This window comes from Dasypus novemcinctus, chromosome 1 (assembly GCF_030445035.2).
Source record: "Dasypus novemcinctus isolate mDasNov1 chromosome 1, mDasNov1.1.hap2, whole genome shotgun sequence".
Classification (NCBI taxonomy): domain Eukaryota; kingdom Metazoa; phylum Chordata; class Mammalia; order Cingulata; family Dasypodidae; genus Dasypus; species Dasypus novemcinctus.
The window spans coordinates 93,973,973-93,996,310 of record NC_080673.1 but is presented as its reverse complement, the minus strand read 5'-3'; the positions used below and the strand labels follow the sequence as shown (position 1 = coordinate 93,996,310).

The window sequence follows — 22,338 nt, the reverse complement described above, 5'->3', positions numbered from 1 at the left end:
TGATCTTTCTTAGCATATTTGTAATAGGTGGATAGCCTGTACCTAATGAATTTAGCTTCAGATTAGACAGATTTTGCTGAGTTTTTGTAATATAGTTAGACATTGCAGCTTTTACCTGAATATATGGAACTAGAGTTTGCCCTACCCTTTATATTGATCCAGACTATATATTAGATACTTCTAATATATATTTCTCAGTGGTTCTACTCTATAAAACATCCCATTTTTGGCAAAAGAATACATTGTTTTCGCATGCCTCCTGCTGGAAGTTTTCATATAATCTACAGTTTAGTTAATTTCTAAATTTATATTCTAATGTAATTAACAAAGTAGCAAAAGCAGGACAATAATGTTGAAGAATTACCTGGTAATAAAAAGGAATGTTAACAAATGTACTTGACCATTATGATCTTTGTCTTTCAGATACTTTGAATCTTGGACATTTCTTAACTGTTAATGAGTTTCAGTGGTCAGTGTGAACTTCCTTAAAAAAAAGAAATGCCTTTTTATAATGAGTTTGAACTTTGATTTGTTAAATGTTAGGTTGTTTTCTATGTCCTGGGCACTGAGGATTTAAGTCCTTTATATAAATATTAAATAAGACATGATCATAATGAGTAAAATTATTCTGTATTGACTATACTTCTACAATGTATGTTATCTAATCCTGTGTAACAAATTACCCCCAAACTTAGCACCTTATAAATATAAACACTTGTTATCTCATAGTTTCTGTGGGTCAGAAGTTTTGGTGCAGCTTTGGCTGGGTCCTTCTGGCTCAGGGTCTCTCACAAGGTTACAGACAAGTGTCAGTTGGGCTGTAGTAATCTCAAGGCTTGACTGGTGAAGGCTCTGCTTCCAAGCTCCCATGGCTTTTGGCAGATGTCAGGTCCTAAGTGGCTACTAGCCAGAGACATCAGTTCTTTGCCCCATAAGCCTGCCCATTGGATTCCTCACAACAAGAGAGATTATCTCCACTAGAATGAGGACTCTAAGGTTGAAAGCAAAAGAGTAGGAAGGCCACTGGGTGGACTGGGGGAGAGTGGACTACAATGTGGACCACTGTCCCTGTGCTGCAGTGGTTCTTCAGAATGTATTCGCCGGGTGCAGTGGATGTGCCACAATGATGGAAGAGTTTGTTGATGTGGGAGGGGTGGCGTAGGTGGAGTGGGGGGTATATGGAGACCTCATATTTTTTTAATGTAAAATTTAAAAGAAAATAAAGGAAAAAAAAATAGAGTAGGCAAGGGAGAACTTAATAGTCTTTATGTAACCTAATCTTATAAGTGAGAACCCATCACTTTTGCCCTAGCCTGCTCCTTAGAAAAGAGTCAGTCACTAGGTATAAACATACAGGAGAAGGAATTATGCAAGGGTGTGACTATCAGAGGTGGGAGTCATTGGAGACTGCCTAATACAAATATTATTTAAAATATTTAATAATTAGGATTTTAAAATATTTAATGATTAGGATCAATTTTAAATAATGTTTTAATTTATGGCAAATGTTACGTACTTGTTTTCATTTAATTATGAAGAAAATGGATGTAGAAACAAAGAGTATCAAATTAAGGTACTTAATTTGTCTTAAGTTTTGTTAAATTCCTTTCTCAGATGTTATCAGAAACAGCATAATTTTCTGTACTGCTATAGAGAAGTTATTTATAGGTTTTCTTAAGGGAAAATAATTTTAGCATTTCATGGTAAGGATAAGTGGAGAAAATTTAATATTTTATAGGTAGTATATTATGTTTTATGGTGCTGAATTAAGATATAGGGCTAACTAGAAAAGTTCTTATTTTTTTTTGTGAAATGATTGTCTTTTCACTGGATTAGCAGCTATCACAACCTTAAATCTAAGTCTATTATTTTATGTTCAAATAGGGGAAACCTAATGAATTCTCTTCTAACTTGGAGGGGATCCAAATTGAAGCTGATATTTTAAAGCCAACTACTCTCTACCCTGTATACTCCATAAAGCATCTTCAGGCTTGATAGATTAGGAAACATCTCTATCCAAAGTGCCTGTCAATATTTTAAACTCCAGCAATCATTATCCAGTTTTTGGCAAAATAGTACATCATTTTCAGAGACCACCAGCTGGACATTTTCATGCAGTCTTCTTTCAACATACATTTGGATGTGTACTTCTGCTAAACTTTGTGTTAGGGATTAAGGAACAACAGAAAACTGCTCCTGGAGAAGCACTGGAGAAGCTGAAAGGAAAAATAAACAGGCATGTCACTAACCCTAATACAATGATATGATTGCTTGAATAAAATTAAGAACAATGAAATTGCAACCCAAAAGCTGGGTCCTAAAGGATTTGTGAATGTTGACCAGATAGACAGGTTAAGACTGGCCATTCTAGGCAGAAAGACCAGCGTAAATAAAAACATGGAAAATGAAGTTAGGACTGGAGAACCATGTGTGGTTTGGTATGACTGAATTTTGCTATATATTTGGAAGGTAATAGAGATAGAAAACTTGGGACCAGATTGCAAAGACAGAAAAGAAAGTCAAAGCAGAATGTCTGAATTAAGATGTGGGGGTGTTAAGGTTTCAGGAGCCCATAAGAACTGAAGTTTAGAAAGGAGTATCACAATCCACATAGGCAGCTGGACTGGAAATCTTACAGTCAATCTTAACCTATCCTTCTTCGGTCTTCATATCTAAATGGCCACTAAATCTTACAATTCCTGTCACCAAAACATATCTGGAACCAGCTCTGCTCTTTGATTTCTTTAGATACTGTCTTAGGTCAAGTTCTCATGATCTTTCATCTGGATTATTGTTAAAGCCTCAACTTTTCCAGTTTATACTTTGCCTTTCTGATAAAACTATATTTCTAATAATAAATCTGACTCCATTTTATTTACTCTCCGTCACTCTTTGCTAGACTACATTTCCCCAGATATGCCCAAAAGAGTATTTTTATAATTCTTAATGCATACTTCTCATAATACTTGGCATACTCTTCTAAAAATGTTGGGAAAATATAAAATGGTTGAGGTATTTTTTTAACTAACCTAAGTCAATTTGGCATCTAGAAGTTGTCAGTTCCCTTTGGTACTCTGTTGGTTCCTTCTGTTGATTACAAGTAGGTACTGGCTGTACAAGCTCTCTCACACAGCTTCACTACTAGGAAGTTGTGTGGATTATATGGTTACAATGAAAGCAAGTCAGACTAAACTCCCACTTTTCAAGTATTTTTAAGAAGTAGGCACAAAAACAAGTCATACAGCCTGTTCTTTTAAGTTTATTCTGACTGCAGCATTATTCAACTTTCTAGCAAGATGGGGCAACAAAGTCCTTCTTTAAGTGGGGATGGGGGAAAAGAAGAGTATGTAAGACCAAATGTAGCTCTAGGAATAGAACTCTATCCAGTGGAACTTTCTCTTATGATGGAAATGCCCTGTATCTGTGGTGTCCAGTATAGTAGCCAGATGCCATATGTAGCTATGAAGCATTTGAAATGTGGTTAGTGTAACTAGAGATCTGAATTTTTAATTTAGTTTTAATTATTTTAAATTTAAATATAAATAGCCAAATGTAAATAGCCACAATATCATATTGAACAGCACAGGTATAGAGAACTATTCCATTGGTATTTGGCTGCTGGGATTGCCAGATTCTAAAATTCTCTTCATGCACGGACTATGGCCTCATACAATCTTTCTAGATCACCACATATCTTGACCATCACTCATTTTGCCAATGAAGCATTTCTAAAAATTTCTTATGATAGCTAACAAATTTCATGGTGTAGATTTTAATATTTGCAGACACTTCTACAATGTAGAATACTGCTTAAGGTATTTCAAATACCCAGGAAGTACATTAAAATAAAAAAATATATATGCACATATATGTATATATATACACATACATAGATATAGATATAGTATAATATTCATGGTACAATATTGTAATTATAAAGCAAATAATCTTTTAAACATAACATTAGGGTTTTGTGTGAATTATCTAATAATTTATTATATATTTCTAAGTCATTTGAGTTGTTAACAAGTAATCTTTGCTAATTGAGGAAAATGGTACGTTTTTATTTCTAATGTGATTTTTTTTTTTAATTGCATTTCATTATTTAGATGTTTAAGCTTTCACAATAGGTTTTTACATGCTGGTGAATACTAACAAATTATATCTCCCACAGTGCTATGACCGCACATTTCCAGACAATATAAATATATGTTTTTTATACCATTTTATTAATAAAACATTATCATGTATCCACATATTAAGTAACACAGTTCAAAAGGCATATAAAATATTAGATGTCTACTGAATTTATTAGCAAGAGAGGTTGGGAAGAGAAGGAATAAAACTACACTTCAAAAAAAAATAATAGTTTATAGATAGGCATTAAATAATCACTGTAAGGCTGAAAATCCAACAAAGTTCAGTGGTTACGAAAACCTGATAAATACTGGTATAAATGTGTGACATGTAATTATAAAATAAACAGACAAATAACTATATAGGCCCAACTTTCAGTGTTTGACATAACTGAAGGAATAAGCCACATAATGTCTAGAGTGTTCATAGTTGCTGGGATTTTAAGTTCTGTATGATACTAAATACAAGTATTGTGCTGGATATTTGGCACCTGATATCTAAATTCTTATATATTGATAAGATTCTGGCATGGTAATGGATTTAAAGATTTCTAACTCACTACTGCATGATTTCAGGAAAGGTCAGGTATTAGAAATAATAAGCACATGTTAAATGCTGACCAGCAAGAACCTTTTGCTAAGTATCCAATTAGGTTGACCATCACCAAACAAGCATTGCAATTATGTGAGACTTGTAGCATGGTAAAACTGCTTTTGAGAACTCCTATGAAGCTTCATTAGACTTACTCACCAACATGTTGGCTAATATGTATGACAAATTAGATCCTCTATCAAGTTCCACTTCCAAGGCAATAGCATCAGGCACCCCAGTTTTATTAAATGCAACACTTTTTTCTATGACCATTGGAGTCTTTGAAGCGCATCCTCATTTTAGGACAATACTTTCCAAATATAGAAGTTGCTTGCTATTAAAAGCTCCACACCACTTTGGTTTTATGAACTGTTCTGCATCTTCATATTTCATTCCACCTTCAATCAATGCTAAAGCAACAAGCACCAGAGGTCTCCCCAAACCTTCAAAACAATGAATAGCAATACAGCAGCAACCAGATTCTTCAGAAAACTTAATCTTTATGAGACTTAACCAGTCATCAATACTCTGGTTGAAAAAAAAAAACACTCTAGTTGGATGGTGGTATGCCATCATCAAAAGTCCTTTCAAAAATATGGATTACTTCTTTTCCCACAAGAGCAGTGTCATAAGTTGTCCCCATACCGTTACTATCTTAAGTTCCTCTATAAATTTTCTTAAGATTTGTTGATTGGATTGTGTGTAGTAAGAAATCTCTTGTTCTTGCAAGTGACTTCCACAGGAGCTGGGCAGTTCATTTGAGCCATGTTAATTTATTTTAAAAACACTGGGGTTATGAAAAAAAAAGCTTTTAAGTTAAATGCAGAAATGATTTAAAGAAACTGAAATCTACTTCAGTATACTCCACTTGAAATTCTCAGTACTTTGAGTATGAAGTTAGGAGTAATGGGAAATGAATAAACATCCTTATAAGAAGCAGCAGTTCTTCAATCCAGTAATATTTGGGTACTATAAAGAAGTGTGCTGAGATGTATCCAGTCCAGGTCAGAACTCTTATAAAATGCACTGTGGACTTCAGTTCAATACTGCTGTGTCCAGGTTAGCCACTCTTATGGTGGTTTCCTGTTGAAGTGATAATGAATTACTATAATTCATTTGTTTGCATAGAAGTTATCCTGTGCCTGGCAGTAATCTTCCCTGCCCTTCAGAAACTCCATAAACGTCTGACCCAGAACACCACATAAAGGAGGAACACGTTTACACACTGAAGATTGTAGCCTAATCATACAGCTAGTCTGGAAGCAGTAGCTTCAGGGCATGGGACGATGAAGGTCGTGGAGTAGTGGTGGGACCAGATTCTATTGTGCAGTGAGCAGCTCAGAAGACAGTAAGTTGCCAAGCTGGCCAATAGCCTAGAGAGCCAATATGTGTTCCAAATTGGCTAATGATATTTTAAATGTTGTTTCATACTCTAAATTAGCTGTATCTTCTCTTTTATAAACTATGTGAGTATGTGAGTGTGAGATTACTTATGATTTCCAAAAAGAGAGGTTATGTTTATAACTTAGGCTGTTCCTCTGGGTGTTATACCCTTTGATTGTATTAGATTCAGCTAAGATGCTTTTGATTAAATTTTGTTAAGATTATGGCTTTGATTCGACCACATCATTAGGGCAACTCAGTTTGACTCCTTGCCCCCTTTGTGGACTATGTACATAGACACTCAATCAAGAATGCACACAGAAGACGATGCACGGCAATTGAGAAAGCTCCATAGACATGGCACAGGAAAGAATTGATCCTGGGGCCCCAGAGAGAGATGAGCCATTTGCCTGATCATTTACAGCTGACCTTTAGAAGAGACCAGAGCAGCTGAGAAGCCCTGAGAAACAAACCCTATGCTAGCCTACAGCTGAGATTGGAAGAAAATGGGCCAGTGGAAGAAGAAAGGAGAGACCAGGTAGAGGTTGCCCACCAGCTTGCTTCAACATGTGGCAACAGAGTTTGGGTAAGGCAGTAACCTTGAGTTCAACTCTTTAGGGCATTGTAACTGTAAGCTTCTACGCCAAATAAATACCCTTTATAAAAGCCAACAGAGAGTTCTGGTACTTTGAATCAGCACTCTTTTGGCTGACTAGTACAATATGTAAATTGTTTTGAAACATATGGAGTTTAAGACATGTATTTTCCAGTGCAACCCCCATTGAACTAAAAGTTTTCATCACCTTGTACACTTGACAGATGATACAACCATAACATGGGAGTGATAATGGGTCAAAATTTACAAAATAAAGTACTGTTTTAGTGTGGGAGTTGTCATGAGGCTGTGTTGAGATGACTTACTTTGTGGAATATTGAGTATCCCTTGAAATAGTTTTGTTCAGCCATTTATATTAATGAGTATTTAAGTGTACCAGGTATCATTTCTGGTGACTTAACATGAATGAATAAAAGTCCTGAAGCAAAAGCTCAGTGGTTTGAGTGCCTGCTTCTCATGTATGAGTACCTGAGTTCAATCCCTCTTACCTCCTTTAAAAAAAGAAAAAGTCAATGCTATTGGTTATTTAAATTTCAAAAAATCCATTACACAAAGTTCACCTTTCTTGCTTTATGTACTTATTCTTCTCTGTGCTTCTGTATTTTTTTCTGTATATGTGGCATTTCTATAATAACATACTCATTATAGACATGTCTGTATTCCTTAAGGAAGATTTTTAATGCCTTGACAGCCTGGGCCGTTCACATTATTTCCAGTGCCTTACCAGTTGGTAAATGTTTATTCAAAGATTAAACAAAGGTGTAGTTGAGAAATAATGTTAGCAGAATATAATACTTTAACTCTGTGGTACAGTTTGGAAGGCTAATAAGTTTTCTTTTTTGGGGGAGGGGTTAAGTTTGTTTCTGTCAGTGAAGATAAATGTAAATTTAAGGAATAGAATGTTCTTACCTTTCTGCTCTATTGCAGAATGCATTTGACCAAGTGGCTTAAATAATCATTTATTAATAAGAGTAACATTATCAATATATAAAGTAAAATTGGTTTTTAAAAATAATCAAAATAAAATATTCTTTCCCTCTCAAATATTTGGTATGAATAAACCTAAAGTCTTGATAATTAATTGTTTCAGAGAAGCCTAAGAAATGGGGAAATTCTTTGTACACTTAATTGCATGTATAACTGATGAAAAACCATTTAATCCGTGGAATTTTATATCTTGCTATCATTCATTCTGTCAGTTTGCTACTGATTGTAATGTTCTTTGTAGATTAAGGGCTTTTTGCCTTCTAAAATATCATGGTAAAATTTTCAAAGGATTTCTTATAGTTGTTTTAGGGAAAGGCAAACTTTTTCCTATAAAAGGCAATGAGTATATATGTTGGGTTTTATGGGCCATAAATCTGTTACAGCTACTGAACTCTGCCATTGTTTAGCACAAAAGCTACCATAGTTATACATAAATGAATGAACATGATTGTATTTCAATAAAACTTTATTTATAAAAACAGGTGGTAGACCAGATTTGGCCTATGAGCATAGTTTGCCAGCCTCTACTCCTTTTCTTTAACCAGGGGATAGACAATTTTATTCAACAGAGTAATAATTAAAATAGGGTTCAAGATGTTAATGGCTTGACTCTTTCTTTCTTTTGTTACTGTTATTTAACTGAAAGTCAGAGGTCAGCTTTTATCTCATCATTATCAAATGAGTTTTTTATAGTGTATTTTTGCTTTACTTCTGATTTTCCCTATTCATGGATATTTTTAGGAGAAAAGAAGGAGAAAAAACAGCAGCAATCAGTAGCAGGAAGTGCTGATTCTAAGCCAATAGATGCTTCCCGTCTGGATCTTAGAATTGGTTGTATCATCACAGCCAGAAAACACCCTGATGCAGATTCTTTGTATGTAGAAGAAGTAGATGTTGGAGAAACAGCCCCAAGAACAGTTGTCAGTGGCCTGGTGAATCATGTTCCCCTTGAACAGGTAAATTGTACACCTAAAATTATTTATGCATACATGTCCTTTCATTCCCTCTGTCTTGATGTTTTTCCATTGAAATTTTTTAACAGATGAGCATGTAACATGAACCAAAATAGATTAGTTGAATTTGATCAAATGTGCTAAATTCTACAAAAAAGGTGAATAAAACCTCTGAAAACTACAAAGATCTATAAATTAACATAGAAACTTATAGAATAGAAGGAAGAAACGATATATTGTTTTTCTTTTTATGAATATTTTTGTGAATTGTTATGCGTAATGCAATATATCTTTTTTTTAATAGCTAAGTAACAGCGAAATACAAAATAATCAATTTTTAGGGAATAAAGTAAGACTATTAAAAATAGCAAGTTCAGTCTCCGTGAAGCTCCTTGTCTTTTTTTTCCTCAAATATGCAAATAATTTTGGGCTCTATAGAAATAAAACTGGTTCTCTTACTTTTAGATTCATGCTTTCTGGGTTTTTATGCTAGTGACTTTAAAAATAAAGAAATTTCAAAATTCCATGATTGAACAATGATGATGACTATTGTTTTTAAAGCACTTAATATATACCTTGAACTATGTAAGTTTGTTTTATATGCTATTTCATTTCATACTGTAAATAACTAGTTAAGTAATTTAGTCATCCCCTTTTACAGATGAGGTTAGGCAAGTAAAGTAACTTGTGCAAATGAGTAGTATATATATCTTCATCTGAATACCAGCATTGGTCAGCCTCCTTATTTATCATTCAAGTTGGGGTATAGTCTATCTTGAGTTTTCTAACTACAGGCGTTATATAATTTTTAGTGCCATACACTAGATCAAAATCACAAAATTTTCTATGGAAGGAATAAAAGTTTTTCTTGCATAGCATTTTAAAATTTCACATGAAAGTCCAGATTCGTTTAATTATGGAAAAATCAGAACTAACTGTACTAAGCACCCATTTTCCCAAGCCAACAATTGGCTGACACTAAATAGTATGTGTCCACTTTCAACAGAGGTGGCAATTTTCAGTTCACTGTGGTTCCAATCACTCCAAAATCATTTTTTAATATATTTTTATTAGAGAAGTTATAAATTTAAACTTAAGTTGTAAACTTAAACTTCACATGTGTGGAATTCCCATACAACACCCCTCCACCAACATACTACATTGTTATGCAACACTTGTTACACATGAGATACCATAAGACTTAACTATCACTAACTATGGTCCATAGCATACATTTGGTATATTTTTTTCCATTCCCCCCTCTTATTTACACTATATCTTTAGCATTGATACAAGAATTTACAGTATTACTGTTAACTATAGCCCTAGCTTACATCACTTGTGTTTTTGCCGTGCATCTCCATATTTCTTCCACTTGCAATGGTGATTTACATTGTTCTCGTTCATAGAGGAAATTCTTGTATTTGTACTATTAACTGCAATTGTCATCCACTTCTGGGGTCACTTATATTATTCAGTTGTAAGATGATTCTCTAACTTTCTTTCCATTGACATTTACATCCCTAAACTACCTTTTCAGTCACCATCCCATGTATAAACCAGCTGTACTCACTATAATGTGTTATCATCAACTCTGTCCATTTCCACACTTTTACAGTCAAGTTAATTAAAACTTCCACACACGTTAAGCATCAGTACCCGTCCTCAGCCCTTCTCTTATCTTTTAGTAACCTATACTCTAGGTTTTAATTCCATGCATTTATTCTTTGTATTGTGAGACCATGCAATATTTATTCTTTTCTGTCTGGCTTATTCCAATTAGCATAATGTCTTCAATGTTCATCCAAGGTATCATGTGTCCCAATTTCTTCTTACAGCAGCATAGTATTCCATCAAATGCATATACCACATTTTGTTTCTCCATTTATCAGTTGATGGATACTTGGGTTGGTTCCATCTTTTGGCAAATATGAGTAATGCTGCTGTGAATATCAGTGTGCAAATGTCTGTTTCAGTTCTTCTGGATATATTCATAGTACAGGAATTGCTGGATCATATAGCAGTTCTATATATATCTTCCTGAGGAACTGCCAAACTGTCTTCCACAGAGACTGAAACATTTTACATGCCTACAAACAGTAGTGTTCCTATTTCAATACATCCTCTCTAGCACTAATTGTTTTTTTATTTTAGTAATGGCCATTCTATGTGGTGCGAGATCTCATTGTCATTTTGATTTGCATTTCCCTAATAGCTAGTCGTATGGAATATTTTTTCATATGCTTTTTGGCCATTTTTATTTCCTCTTTGGAGGAACATCTATTTATTAAGTCTATTGCCCATTTTTTAAATTGGATTTTTCTTCTTTTATTATTGAGTTGTATGATCTCTTTAGACTAGAAATCAAACCCTTATAGGATATGTGGTTTCCAAATATTTTCTACCATTGAGTGGATTGCCTTTCCACCTCGATGAAATCCTTTGAATCACAGTGTGTTTAAATTTGAGGAGGTCCCATTTATCCATGTTTTCTTTGTTTGCTTATGCTTTCAGTGCAGTGTTTACGAATCCACCACCTACCACCAGGTCTTGAAGATGTTTCCCTACATTTTCTTCTAGGAACTTTATGATTTCTAGCTTTTATATTTAGGTCTTTGATCCATTTTGAGTTAATTTTTGTATAAGGTATCAAATAGGTGTCCTCTTTCTTTCGGATATATCCAGTTCTCCCAGTACCATTCGTTGAATAGACTCTTCTGTCACAGCTGGGTGGGTTTGACAGCCTTGTCAAAAAACCACTGACAAGTGGTCTCTTTCTGAACCATCAGTTCTGGTCCGTTGGTCTGTGTCTATCTTTATGCCATTACCATGCTGTTTTACCACTGTAGCTAAGTAATGATTTAAAGTTTGGAAGTGAGAGTCCTCCAATTTTCCTCTTCATTTTTAGTATGCTTCTGGCTGATTGGGACCCCTTACCCTTCCAAATGAATTTGATCATTGTTTTTCATTTCTTTATAAACTGCTGGTGGAATTTTTGTCGGGATTGCATTGAACCGTTTATCAATTTGGGTATAATTGACATTTTAAAGATGGTTTTCCAATTCATGAACACAGAATATTCTCACTTATTTAGGTCTTTGTAATTTGTTTTAGCAATGCATTGTAGGTTTCTGAATACTGGTGTTTTATGTCCTTGGTTAAGTTTATTCCTAAATATTTTATTCATTTAGTCGCTATTTTAAATGGAATTTTTTTCCTGAGTTCTTCCTCATATTGGGCATTAATAGTGTATAGAAACACTACTGATCTTTGTTTATTAATCTACTCTGCTGAAATTGTTTATTAGTTCTAGCAGCTTTGTTGTAGATTTTTCGGAACTTTCTAGGTATAGAAGCATATTTGTCATCTGCGAATAGCCGAAGTTCTGCTCTGACCTTTCTGATTTGGATGCCTTTTATTTCTTTTTCTTGCCTGATTGCTCTAACTAGAATCTCTAGCACTATATTAAACAGTGGTGACAGTGGACATCCTTGTCTTGTTCCTGATCTCACTGGGAAGGCTTTCAGTCTTTCACCATTGAGTACAGTGTTAGCTGTGGGTTAATCATATATGACCTTTATCATGTTAAGAAAGTTACATTTAATTGCTATCTTTTCAGGTATTTTTTATCAAGAAAAGATGCTGTATTTTGTCAAATACCTTTTCTGGGAAAATCAATAGGATCGTGTGATTTTTCTTTCATTTATTAATGTCACGTGTTAAGTTGATTGATTTTCTTGTGCTGAACCACCTCTGCATGCCTGGTATATAACCAACTTGATCATGATGAATAATTCTTTCACTGGGTTTTGGGATTTGATTAGCAAGTATTTTGTTGAGGATTTTTTGCATCCATATGCATTAGGGAAATGGGTCTGTAGTTTTCTTTTTTTGTAATATCTTTATCTGGCTTTGGTATTAGGGTGATACTGGCTTCATAGAATGGGTTTGGTAGCATTCCTTCTTGTTCAATTTTTTTGGAACAGTTTGAGTGAGATTGGTATTAAATCTTCTTTAAATGCTTGGTAGAACTCACCTGTGAAACCATCTGATCCTTGGCTTTTCATTTGGGGGAGTTGTTTAATGACTGTTTAAATCTCTTTACTTGTGATTGGTTTTTTGAGATCTTCTGTTTCTTCTAGGGTCATTGTAGGTTGTTCATACATTCCTAGGAAAATTTCCATTTATTCTACATTGTCCAGTTTGTTGGTGTGTAGTTGTTCATAGTATCTTCTTATGATCTCTTTTATTTCTGTGGAGTCAGTGGTAATGTCCCCTATTTTCATTTTTTATTTTACTTATTTGCATCTACTCTTTTTTTTTTGCCAGTCTAGCTAAAGGTTTGTCAATTTTGTTAATCTTCTCGAAGAACCAAGTTTTGGTTTTGTTAATTCTCTCTATTGTTATTTTATTATCAATTTCATTTATTTCTGCTCTGATCTTTGTTATTTCTTTCCTTCTCATTGCTTTGGGATTGGTTTGCTGTTCTTTTTCTAATTCCTCAAGCTGTGTAGTGAGGTCATTGAGTTTAGCTCTTTCTTCTTTTTTAATGTAAGCATTGAGGGCTATAAATTTTCCTCTTAGCACTGCCTTCCCTGCATTCCATAGGTTCTAATATATTGTGTTCTTATCTTCATCTTGAGATAATTATTGTTTCTCTCACAATTTCTGCTTTGGTCCACTGATTATGTGTTGTTTAATCTACATATATTTGTGAATTTTCCCTTTCCACCTGTTGTTGATTTCCAACTTTTATTCCATTATGATCAGAGAATGTGCTTTGTAAAATTTCCATCTTGTTGAATTTATTGAGCTCTGCTTTGTGAAGCAACATACCCAACATATGTTCTATCCTGGAGAAAAATCTATAAGTACTTGAAAGAAAGTATAACCTGCTGTTTTGGGGTGTAGTTTTCTGTATATCTCTGTTAGGTTTAGTCCATTTATCATATTACTCATGCTCTCGGTTTCTTTATTGATCCTTTGCCCAGATAGTCTGTCAGATGCTGAGAGTAGTTTATTCAAGTCTCCAGCTATTATTGTAGAGACCTTTGTTTCTCCCTTCAGTTTTTCCAGTGTTTGCCTCATGTAATTTGGGGCATGCTGGTTAGGTGCATATACGTTTATGGTTGTGATTACTTCCTGATGAATTGCCCCTTTTATTGATAATGTCCTTCTTGTGTCTAGTAACAGTTTTGCTTTTCAAGTCTTTCTCATCTAAATACAGCTACTCCGGCTTTTTTTTCTTTTTTTCTTTTTTTTTTTTTTTGTTATTGCATGCGTAGGATGTCTTTTTCCAGCCTTTAACTTTCAATCTATTGATATCCTTGGGTTTAAGGTGAGTCTTGTAGACCGCATATAGATAGTTCATATTTTCTTACCCATTCACCAGTCTTTGTCTTTTGATTGGGGAGTTTAACCCATTAGCATTCAGTGTTATTACTGTAAAGGACTGTTCTTACTTCACCCATTTTGGTCTTTTGGTTTTAACTGTCATTTTATTTTTATACTTTTAGTTACTTTTACTCATATAGTATTCATTTCTAGACTATCTTTGAAGCCTTTCTCTCTCCTATCTTATCAGACTGTAGCACTCCCTTAAGTATTTCCTGCAAAGCTGGTCTCTTGGCTACAAACTCAGTTTCTGTTTATCTGTGAATATTATAACTCATCCTCATTTTGAAACACAGTCTTGCCAGATATACAATTCTTGGCTGCGAGTGTACTCTTTCAGTGTCTTAAATATACCACTACCTTCTTTTCTCCATGGTTTCTGATGAGAAATCAGCACTTTATCTTACTGGACATCCTTTGTATGTGATACATTGCCTTTTTCTTGTTGCTCTCGGAATTCTCTCTTTAATTTTGGCATTTGACATCTTGATTAGTATGTGTCTATGAGATTAGGTCTATTTGGACTTATTCAGATTGGAGTACTTTTGTTTCTTGGACACAGATTTCTAGGTTCTTCAGTAGGATTGGGAAATTTCTACCATCATTTCTACAAGTATTCCATTTGCTCTTTTTCCTTCTCTTCTCCTGTTGAGATGCCCATGACACATATGTTTGCATTTCTTTAGCTGTCATAGTTCCCTGAGTCCTTGTTCAATTTTTTCCATTCTTTATCTGTTCTTTTGTATGTTTATTTTTGAAGGCTGTATCTTCAACCTCACTGATCCTTTCTTTTGACTCCTCAAATCTGCTGTTAAATGCCTCCAGTGTATTTTTTTTCATTTGTTGTGCCTTTCGTTCCCATGAGATCTGTTTTTCTATGTATGTATTCAAATTCTTCTTTGTGTTCACTCATTGTCTTCTTAATGTCCTTGATCTCTGACCATCTCGTTGAATTTATTTATGAGATTTGTTAGAATATCTATGATTAGTTGTCTTACCTCCTTTATGTCATTTGGAGGTATATTTTGTTGCTTTTGGCTGTATCTTCCTGTTTCTTCATATGGATTGTAATTTTTTGTTGGTGTCTTAGCATCAGGCTTACAAGATGTATTTACTCAGGGTGCATTTTCTTTCTTTAGTTCAGGGCTTTCTTGCCCTTTCTCCTTACCTGTTTGTATAGTAGGAGCTGAGGATGTAGCTGGTACTGTAAGCTTTGGAGACAGGGGCTGCCCATGTTGCCTCAGGAACCAAGGAAGTTTCTCCCATCCTTCTTCTTTGCCAGGGGAATGGACAGATCTGCTGCCATATGTAGTAATCCAAGCCATGTGGGCCAAAACTGTCTATAATTGCCTGGAGAGCATGATGAGGCTTCATACCCTTTTGCTTGGTATGTATCTGCAGGTATGAGCAGAATACTAAGCCACATGGCATCAAAAGTGACCACAGTTGCCCAGGTAGATTGATATGGCACCAGTCTGCCTTCTCCCCTGCCGGAGGTGTGGATGGACCCTCTGGTATGCCCAACAGTCTAATCCATGTGGGCCAAAAGTGCCTGAAGTTACCCTGAGAGGTTTAGGGAATACTATCCCTTTTGCCCTTTAAGAGATACGAATGGAACCACTAGCACCCAACAAGCCAGTCTGTGTGGTCTGAATGTACTTGCATTTGCCAAGACAAGCTGAGGAAACACAGCTTTCCTCCTATTCTATTGGGGTAAGGTGGTGGATCCACAGGCACCCAACAGTCCAGTCTATGCAGGCTGAAAATGCCTGCAGTAGGCCAGAGAGACTAAGGGAACACCATCACCCTCCTTTTGGGGGATAGGGTTGGAGTAACTGGCACTCAGCTCAGCAGTCCAGTTTGTGTAGGCCGGAAGTATGAGCCATTGTTCAGAGAAATTGTGGAAATACAGCTCCCTTCATATCCTACTGGAGGGTAGGGGTGGAGCTACAGGTGTGTCCATATCCAGTCTGTGCAGGCTGAAAGCACGTGCAGTTGCCCAGAGAAGCAGAGGAATCACAGCTCCCTTTCTGTCCTATCGGGGGCCAGGATGGAGCCCCAGGTGTCCAACTATCCATTCTGTTCCGGCTAAAAACACCTGCAGTTGCTCAGAGAAGCTGGTGCAGGTTCCCCTAGTTTCCTCCCTGCCAGAGGTGGGACTGGAGCACAGGCTTCAACTGGCCTCTTCCGTCACTGTAGTTTCCAATCAGCCCAGCTTCCCCTTATGCTGGGGGCACAGTAAAAGTGGCACCTGCCGGCTTCTTTCCAACCTGGACAGGCACGAACTTTATTCCTTCTTAGGATTATACTTTAGCCAGCCAAATTTATAAATCAGTAGCTGAATTCAATACCCAACTGCATATTCCTCATCTGTTTTTGGAAAATGGAGCTTCCACCTCCAGCCACAGATTAGCTCCAAAGGCAGCTTGTACTGCCTCACAAGTGGAGGATGGGCATCAGTCTCCACTGCATGGAGTGCTCTACTCAAAAATCTTCACTGCAGATTGGCAGTCTTCTCCTTCCATTCTTTCAAGGATGTTGTGGGATGCTCTTCTGGTCTTCTGAGCCTCCCAAACAGGTGCTTTAGTTAGCTCTGGATGATTACAAGCTTCCCTGTAGGACGTGCTGACTCTTCGAGTTCTTACTCCGCTGCCATCTTGCCTCTCCATAATTTGTTTCATAGCTCACGTGAGGAGTCAGTTGTGAATCAGTTGGTATTTTTCATTATTCTTCTGTTATTGTTTTATTTATGTAAGGTTAGTGAAATAAGCTATTTCTTATACCATGTCTCAGGAAAAAAGAATACTGTGTGTTCTATTCAGTGTACTTTACTCATTTCCTTTACCTACAAGTTAAGTATTTGTGTTTTGATACCTAGTCTGTGGTATTACTTATATCCAAGCTTACAAATTTTTAAACACCCTCTTCAGCACAAACATCTTCCTTCCTTTCTTTTTCCTTTGCTATTGAGTAGGTTTACTTTTCCAAAAAAATCAAGGAGTTTTAAAAATCTATTTAATGACAATGGAAAGAATAAAAAACAGTAATAGTTTTTAATTTGCTCTTTACACGTCTTCTTTGTTAATTTTATACATCTACTAATTTCTTGTATGCTAGTGTTCTTCAGATATAATGCAAAGAGAATGAACTTCAACACGTAAGATAGCCCTGCCTCATTGTTCATTGCCAACGCTGCTGATTCTTGGCTTTGTGAACTTGTACAGATACCAGTATTCATTCATTCATATTTCTATATGCAGGTATTTGTTGAACACCTGCAATGTACCAGGCACCAGGCACTTCTATATACAAGGGATACAGTAGTGAATTAAAAAACAAAACCCTGCTTTTATGAAACTTACATTTGGGGGTGGAGGGACAAAAAATTATGATGACATAAGTAAATATATATTATGTTAAGTAAATATATATTAAGTAGTGATAGGTGCCAGGAAAAAAATGAAGTAGGAAAAGGAACTAGGAGATGTGGAGCCCAGGATGACCTCATTTTACATGAAGTAGCCAGGGAAGGCCTCACAGAGAAAGTGACATATAAGTAAAGATCTAAGGAAATGAAAGCAAATCATGTTTCTAGGGGGAAGCCTTTAAGGCAGCAGGAAATGCCAAGTACGAAGACTCTGAGGCAGGTGTATGCTTGGGATGTTCAAGGAACAGCAGGAGTTCAGTGCAGCTAGAACAGAGTAAATAAGGGGAAGTGTAAAGGGAGATCAATTCACATATAGGGTGCCAAATTACAAAGGTTTTATAAATCATTGTAAAGACTTTTAATTTTGTTCTGAGTAAGATGGAAAGCCATTGGAGAATTTTTGGACAGTGGAATAACATGGTCTGCCTTAGATTTAAAAAAGATCCTCCTGGCTGCTTTCCTTAGGGAAAAAGATGGACTTAGGGAGATAAGTTAAGAAGGTTTTCTTATCTATGAAAAAGGAGATAGATTTGTCATATGTGCATGCTTTTTTCCTTTTGAATTTTCATCTTGCATAGTACCACTACTCTCTATGAAGTCATAACTCTCTATGAAGTTAGATTCATAAGGAATTCCAGAGAAAAGAATCAACTAATTTTAAACCAGTTCAAATTGGAAAAATTCCTTCTCATCAGGGCTTCATCTTTCGTGTTCTCAAAAATTATAGACTAGGGAAGCAGATTTGGTTCAACTGATAGAGCATCCGCCTACCACATGGGATATCCAGGATTCAAACCCAGGGCCTCATGACCCATGTAGTCAGCTGGCCCACGTGCAGTGCTGATGTGCACAAGGAGTGCCGTGCCACCCCGGGGTGTCCCCCACTTAGGGAAGCCCCACGTGCAAGGAGTGCACCCCATAAGGAGAGCTGCCCCTCGCAAAAAAACGTGTAGCCTCCCAGGAGTGGTGCCACACATGTACAGAGCTGATATAGCAAGATGATGCAACAAAAAGAGGCACAGATTCCCAGTGCTGCTGACAAGAATGCAAAGTGGACACAGAACACACAGCAAATGGACACAGAGAACAGACAATGGGGGCCAAGGGGGGAGAGGGGAGAGAAATAAATAAAAATAAATAAATCTTAAAAAAAAAAGTATCAGGTAAAAAAAGACTCAGTTGAAAAAAAATTGCAGACTACATCTTCTCTCTCAGAGCTGTTGTTCAAAGCTGTAAACAAAGATATTAATAAAAACATCTGAATGTAATTGATCAATATAGTAATAGTAAGCATTCTGTAAAGTAGGAACTTAGTCTCCAAATTTGAATACCAAATTTTGTAAGTTTGTGTATTTGCTGTAGCCTCTTTCTTTTTTTTCAAGCTCCCATTTATGTGGCATTTTCAGTTATTTTATGTTTAGAGAAGAGTATTATTCATTATGACTTCATAACAAAGGGCATTTTTAATTTTAGTCTTAGACTTTTTTTTAAAAAGTTGTGGAATTCTTGAGTAAATTTGCATTTAACTTTTATTAATAAAACCGTGTTTTATCAAGAATATACTTTTGCCAGTTGGGAGAAGACACTTCTACTTTTCAGGATTAAAGAAATTCTTATTCATACTTTTTATAACAAATTATAGAAGTAACACTAAATGCTAGTGCTCACACTAGACTAAATGTTTTATGTACATATTATGATCTAATCCTTTTGACAATCCTATAAATTCAATATTATTTCTTTCATTTTGTATTTCATTACACTCAGCCAGTTTTTCCTTCATTCATTCAATAAATATTGAACTCAAAGACCTATTGCTGTTTTAACTTTAATGCATTAGTCAGTTTGCAGTTTTGTTTTTAGTTTTTATTGTTTTGTTTTGTCTTCATGTTTTATTAAGGCTTCTTAACAACAATAGAGAGATTTTGAACAGAAAGAACCAGAGATAATATCCACAAAAGTAGAGAATTTGATATATAGTGTATTAGGTGTACCTAATGTATTCTAGATTTATTCTGTACATCTTTAATCATCAATTTATGTTTCACACAGATGCAAAATCGAATGGTGATTTTACTTTGTAACCTCAAGCCTGCAAAAATGAGGGGAGTACTATCTCAAGCAATGGTGATGTGTGCTAGTTCACCAGAAAAAGTTGAAATCTTGGCTCCTCCTAATGGCTCTCTTCCTGGAGACAGAATTACTTTTGATGCTTTCCCTGGTAAGTAATTATTAGTAATTATTCGGAATAGTTTGAAAATCATTCTCCTTAAAGCAGTCCTGCTAATATTTAAGGTTAACATCAGTCATGTATGTTCCAAAAAGCTTCATATTAAATATCAATTAATGATTATTGAGATTGGCTCAAGATGGCATATTGAACAAAACTATCTTAACCACTCCCCTTTCCATGAACAATAATATTCCATCAAATTCCATTAGGTAAAATACTAATACCTCCATAGGGGAAAAGGGTGATATAGACAGAGAACAAATTAATCTGCTGCAATAGCATTTAAGCTGTAGATTATCTTAGAATGCAGCACCAAAAGACAAAGAGAGGAAAAATTCAGACATAGAGGAAAGATGTGTAAGTCCATCTAAAAATATGTTTGAAGCAGAAGAGAAATGATGCTTGGCAGATATAGAATACAGGTTTCTTTCATGAAAGGGGAAAGACCTCATAAGAGCAAAAAACAGAAATTAGAAGACTGCATTTATTTCAAAGATGTTCATTTGCCTACAGTATTAGGGAAAAACAGAAATAAGGTTAACAAGTAGAATTAAATTCAAAAGTTAAAATTGATTTGGGGCCATATTTGTAGAAATAGTTAAGTTTTAAAGGAATAGCAAGGCTGCTGTGTGTAGGCATATATTTTTTATAATCCTCTATTTTTTAATGAAGGATTAGTATCAATACACCCCTGCCATGTCCCTTCACTACACATCTACTTCCCCCCAGCATGGGACATAACTCCCAGGAATGAATTTCCCTGGCACCAAGAGATTGCTACCAAGTACCAATAAGCAATGCAACTAGGAAAAAAAAAAACCAGAAAGGGGAAAAGGTAAAGACAAATAAGTTTATATGGCTAAGAGACTTCAAAGTGAGTCAGGAAGTCATTCCAGAGGTAATGCTTATGCATGTCTCAGCAGGATCTCATTGATAGCCAAAGTATATACTACCCAAAATAGAGGGGCTCCTGAGGGTTTATAGAGACCTCCAAACACTACGTCAGGGCAGATAGCTCAGAATTGCCAGTGGGCCTTCCTTTGGAATTTATGCTCCCCAGTGTGACAGAGTTGGACTCAGCTGTGGTTTCCCACACATAGCTCTTCTGTCCTTCTATTTGAACCTGTAATTAGTACTAGAGTCGGTAGGTGTATGTCCAAGAGACTTAAATCTTGGGGCTGTCCATGTGCCAGCTGGGCCCCGTATCTCAACGGAGTTTCAGCACCTACTCTCCGGTTCATTGGACTCACCCAGAACAACTAACAAGGAGGAGACAATGAAAAAACATACCAAGAAGCTGAGTGTCTACAACTGCAAGCAAGAAAGTCCCATCCATTGGCCATATGGGATCAAAGACCCCTCTCAATTAAAGGTGAAGTGCACATCACCATCACAGAGTCCTCAGGATTGGAGAACAAACTATGGACTAAAGTAGACTTACTATTCTACTATAGACTTATTGTGATTCTAGCAATGGAAGAAAGATCATTGATGTGGAGGCAGTGGCCACTGGAGGTACTGAGAGCAGGACGTGAGAAAAACAAGTGTGATACAAGGCCATTTTTGGAACTTCGGAACCATTCTGAATGACATAACAACTACAGATACAGGCCATTATATATCCTGCCATAACTTACAGAGTTGAGTGGGAGAGAGGGTAAACTACAATGTAAACCATAATCTATGCTTACCGGCAGTGCTCCAAATGTGTTTATCAATTGCAGTGAATATACCATGCTAATGAAAGATGTTGCCAATTGTGAAAATGTGGGAGGTATGGGGAGTAGGTTTATGGGAATCCCCTATATATTCTATGTAACATTTATGTAATCTAAATCTTTTAAAAAGGAAAAAAAATATATTAAAAAAATGGGAAAAAGTAAGACTAGAATATGAAGAATTTTAATAATGGAATAATAGAAAGGAAAGATGAAAGTATGAGGTCATTCCCTTGAAACACAACTTGTCTCTCCTAATCTAAAATGGACTAATAAAAAGCATAGGACTTCCTGGAACATGGCAGACTAGAAGGACATGGGACTCTTCCAAAAAAATAGCTAGAGGGCAGGCAGAAACAGCCTGGAAAAAAATCTTCCAGGGTTTAGGACACTAGGGGAAGGCTGGATCCTGCCCAGAGGAAAGAGGGACCAAAAAAAAGAATTATGATGGAAAATTTGTGAGTTAAAAGCCACGTATGCAAATACTGGCACCATCCCCACCCTGTAGACACTTCTGAATTCTCATACTTAGGAGCTGGCATCTACAGACAAAGAGGGTCCAAGGAATCTAGCTCCCCAGTAAAAGGGAGTGAGAGGAACACAGCTTACAGCTGACTCAGCTTTTGACCCCAAAATTTGATTTACTGTTTCCCAAGAGCCCTTCCAGTCTGGGTGGGACCACACCATTGTTTGCCTTGGAAGTAGACACAGGTCTAAAGAGTTCCAACCATCTCAATCTCCCTCTCTACTGACAGGGACTAGTTATTGAGAAAGCAGAGGGGGTGAAATTATATCCTACCCAGGAAAAGGGAGGAATTTGCCAGCAAAGGTTGGAGAACTGCCTCTGAGAAAGTTTGAATTACAAGGGTCTTACTATCTAGGCAGTAACCTCTGTCATA

General features: G+C 36.1%; 1 protein-coding gene and 1 pseudogene across 3 annotated transcripts in view; one reads left to right on the top strand and one right to left on the bottom strand.

Annotated features, from left to right (window-relative positions):
* AIMP1 (aminoacyl tRNA synthetase complex interacting multifunctional protein 1) overlaps positions 1-22,338 on the top strand; it is a 51,934-nt gene that overhangs the window by 15,235 nt on the left and 14,361 nt on the right. For all 3 annotated transcript variants that reach the window (XM_004476204.4, XM_004476202.5, XM_004476203.5), the window contains exons 5-6: positions 8,456-8,670; positions 19,541-19,709. In XM_004476204.4, coding sequence (XP_004476261.2) covers positions 8,456-8,670; positions 19,541-19,709 — 384 coding nt within the window. The remainder of the gene's footprint in view (positions 1-8,455; positions 8,671-19,540; positions 19,710-22,338) is intronic.
* LOC131278033 (protein tyrosine phosphatase type IVA 1 pseudogene) lies at positions 4,973-5,495 on the bottom strand (annotated as a pseudogene).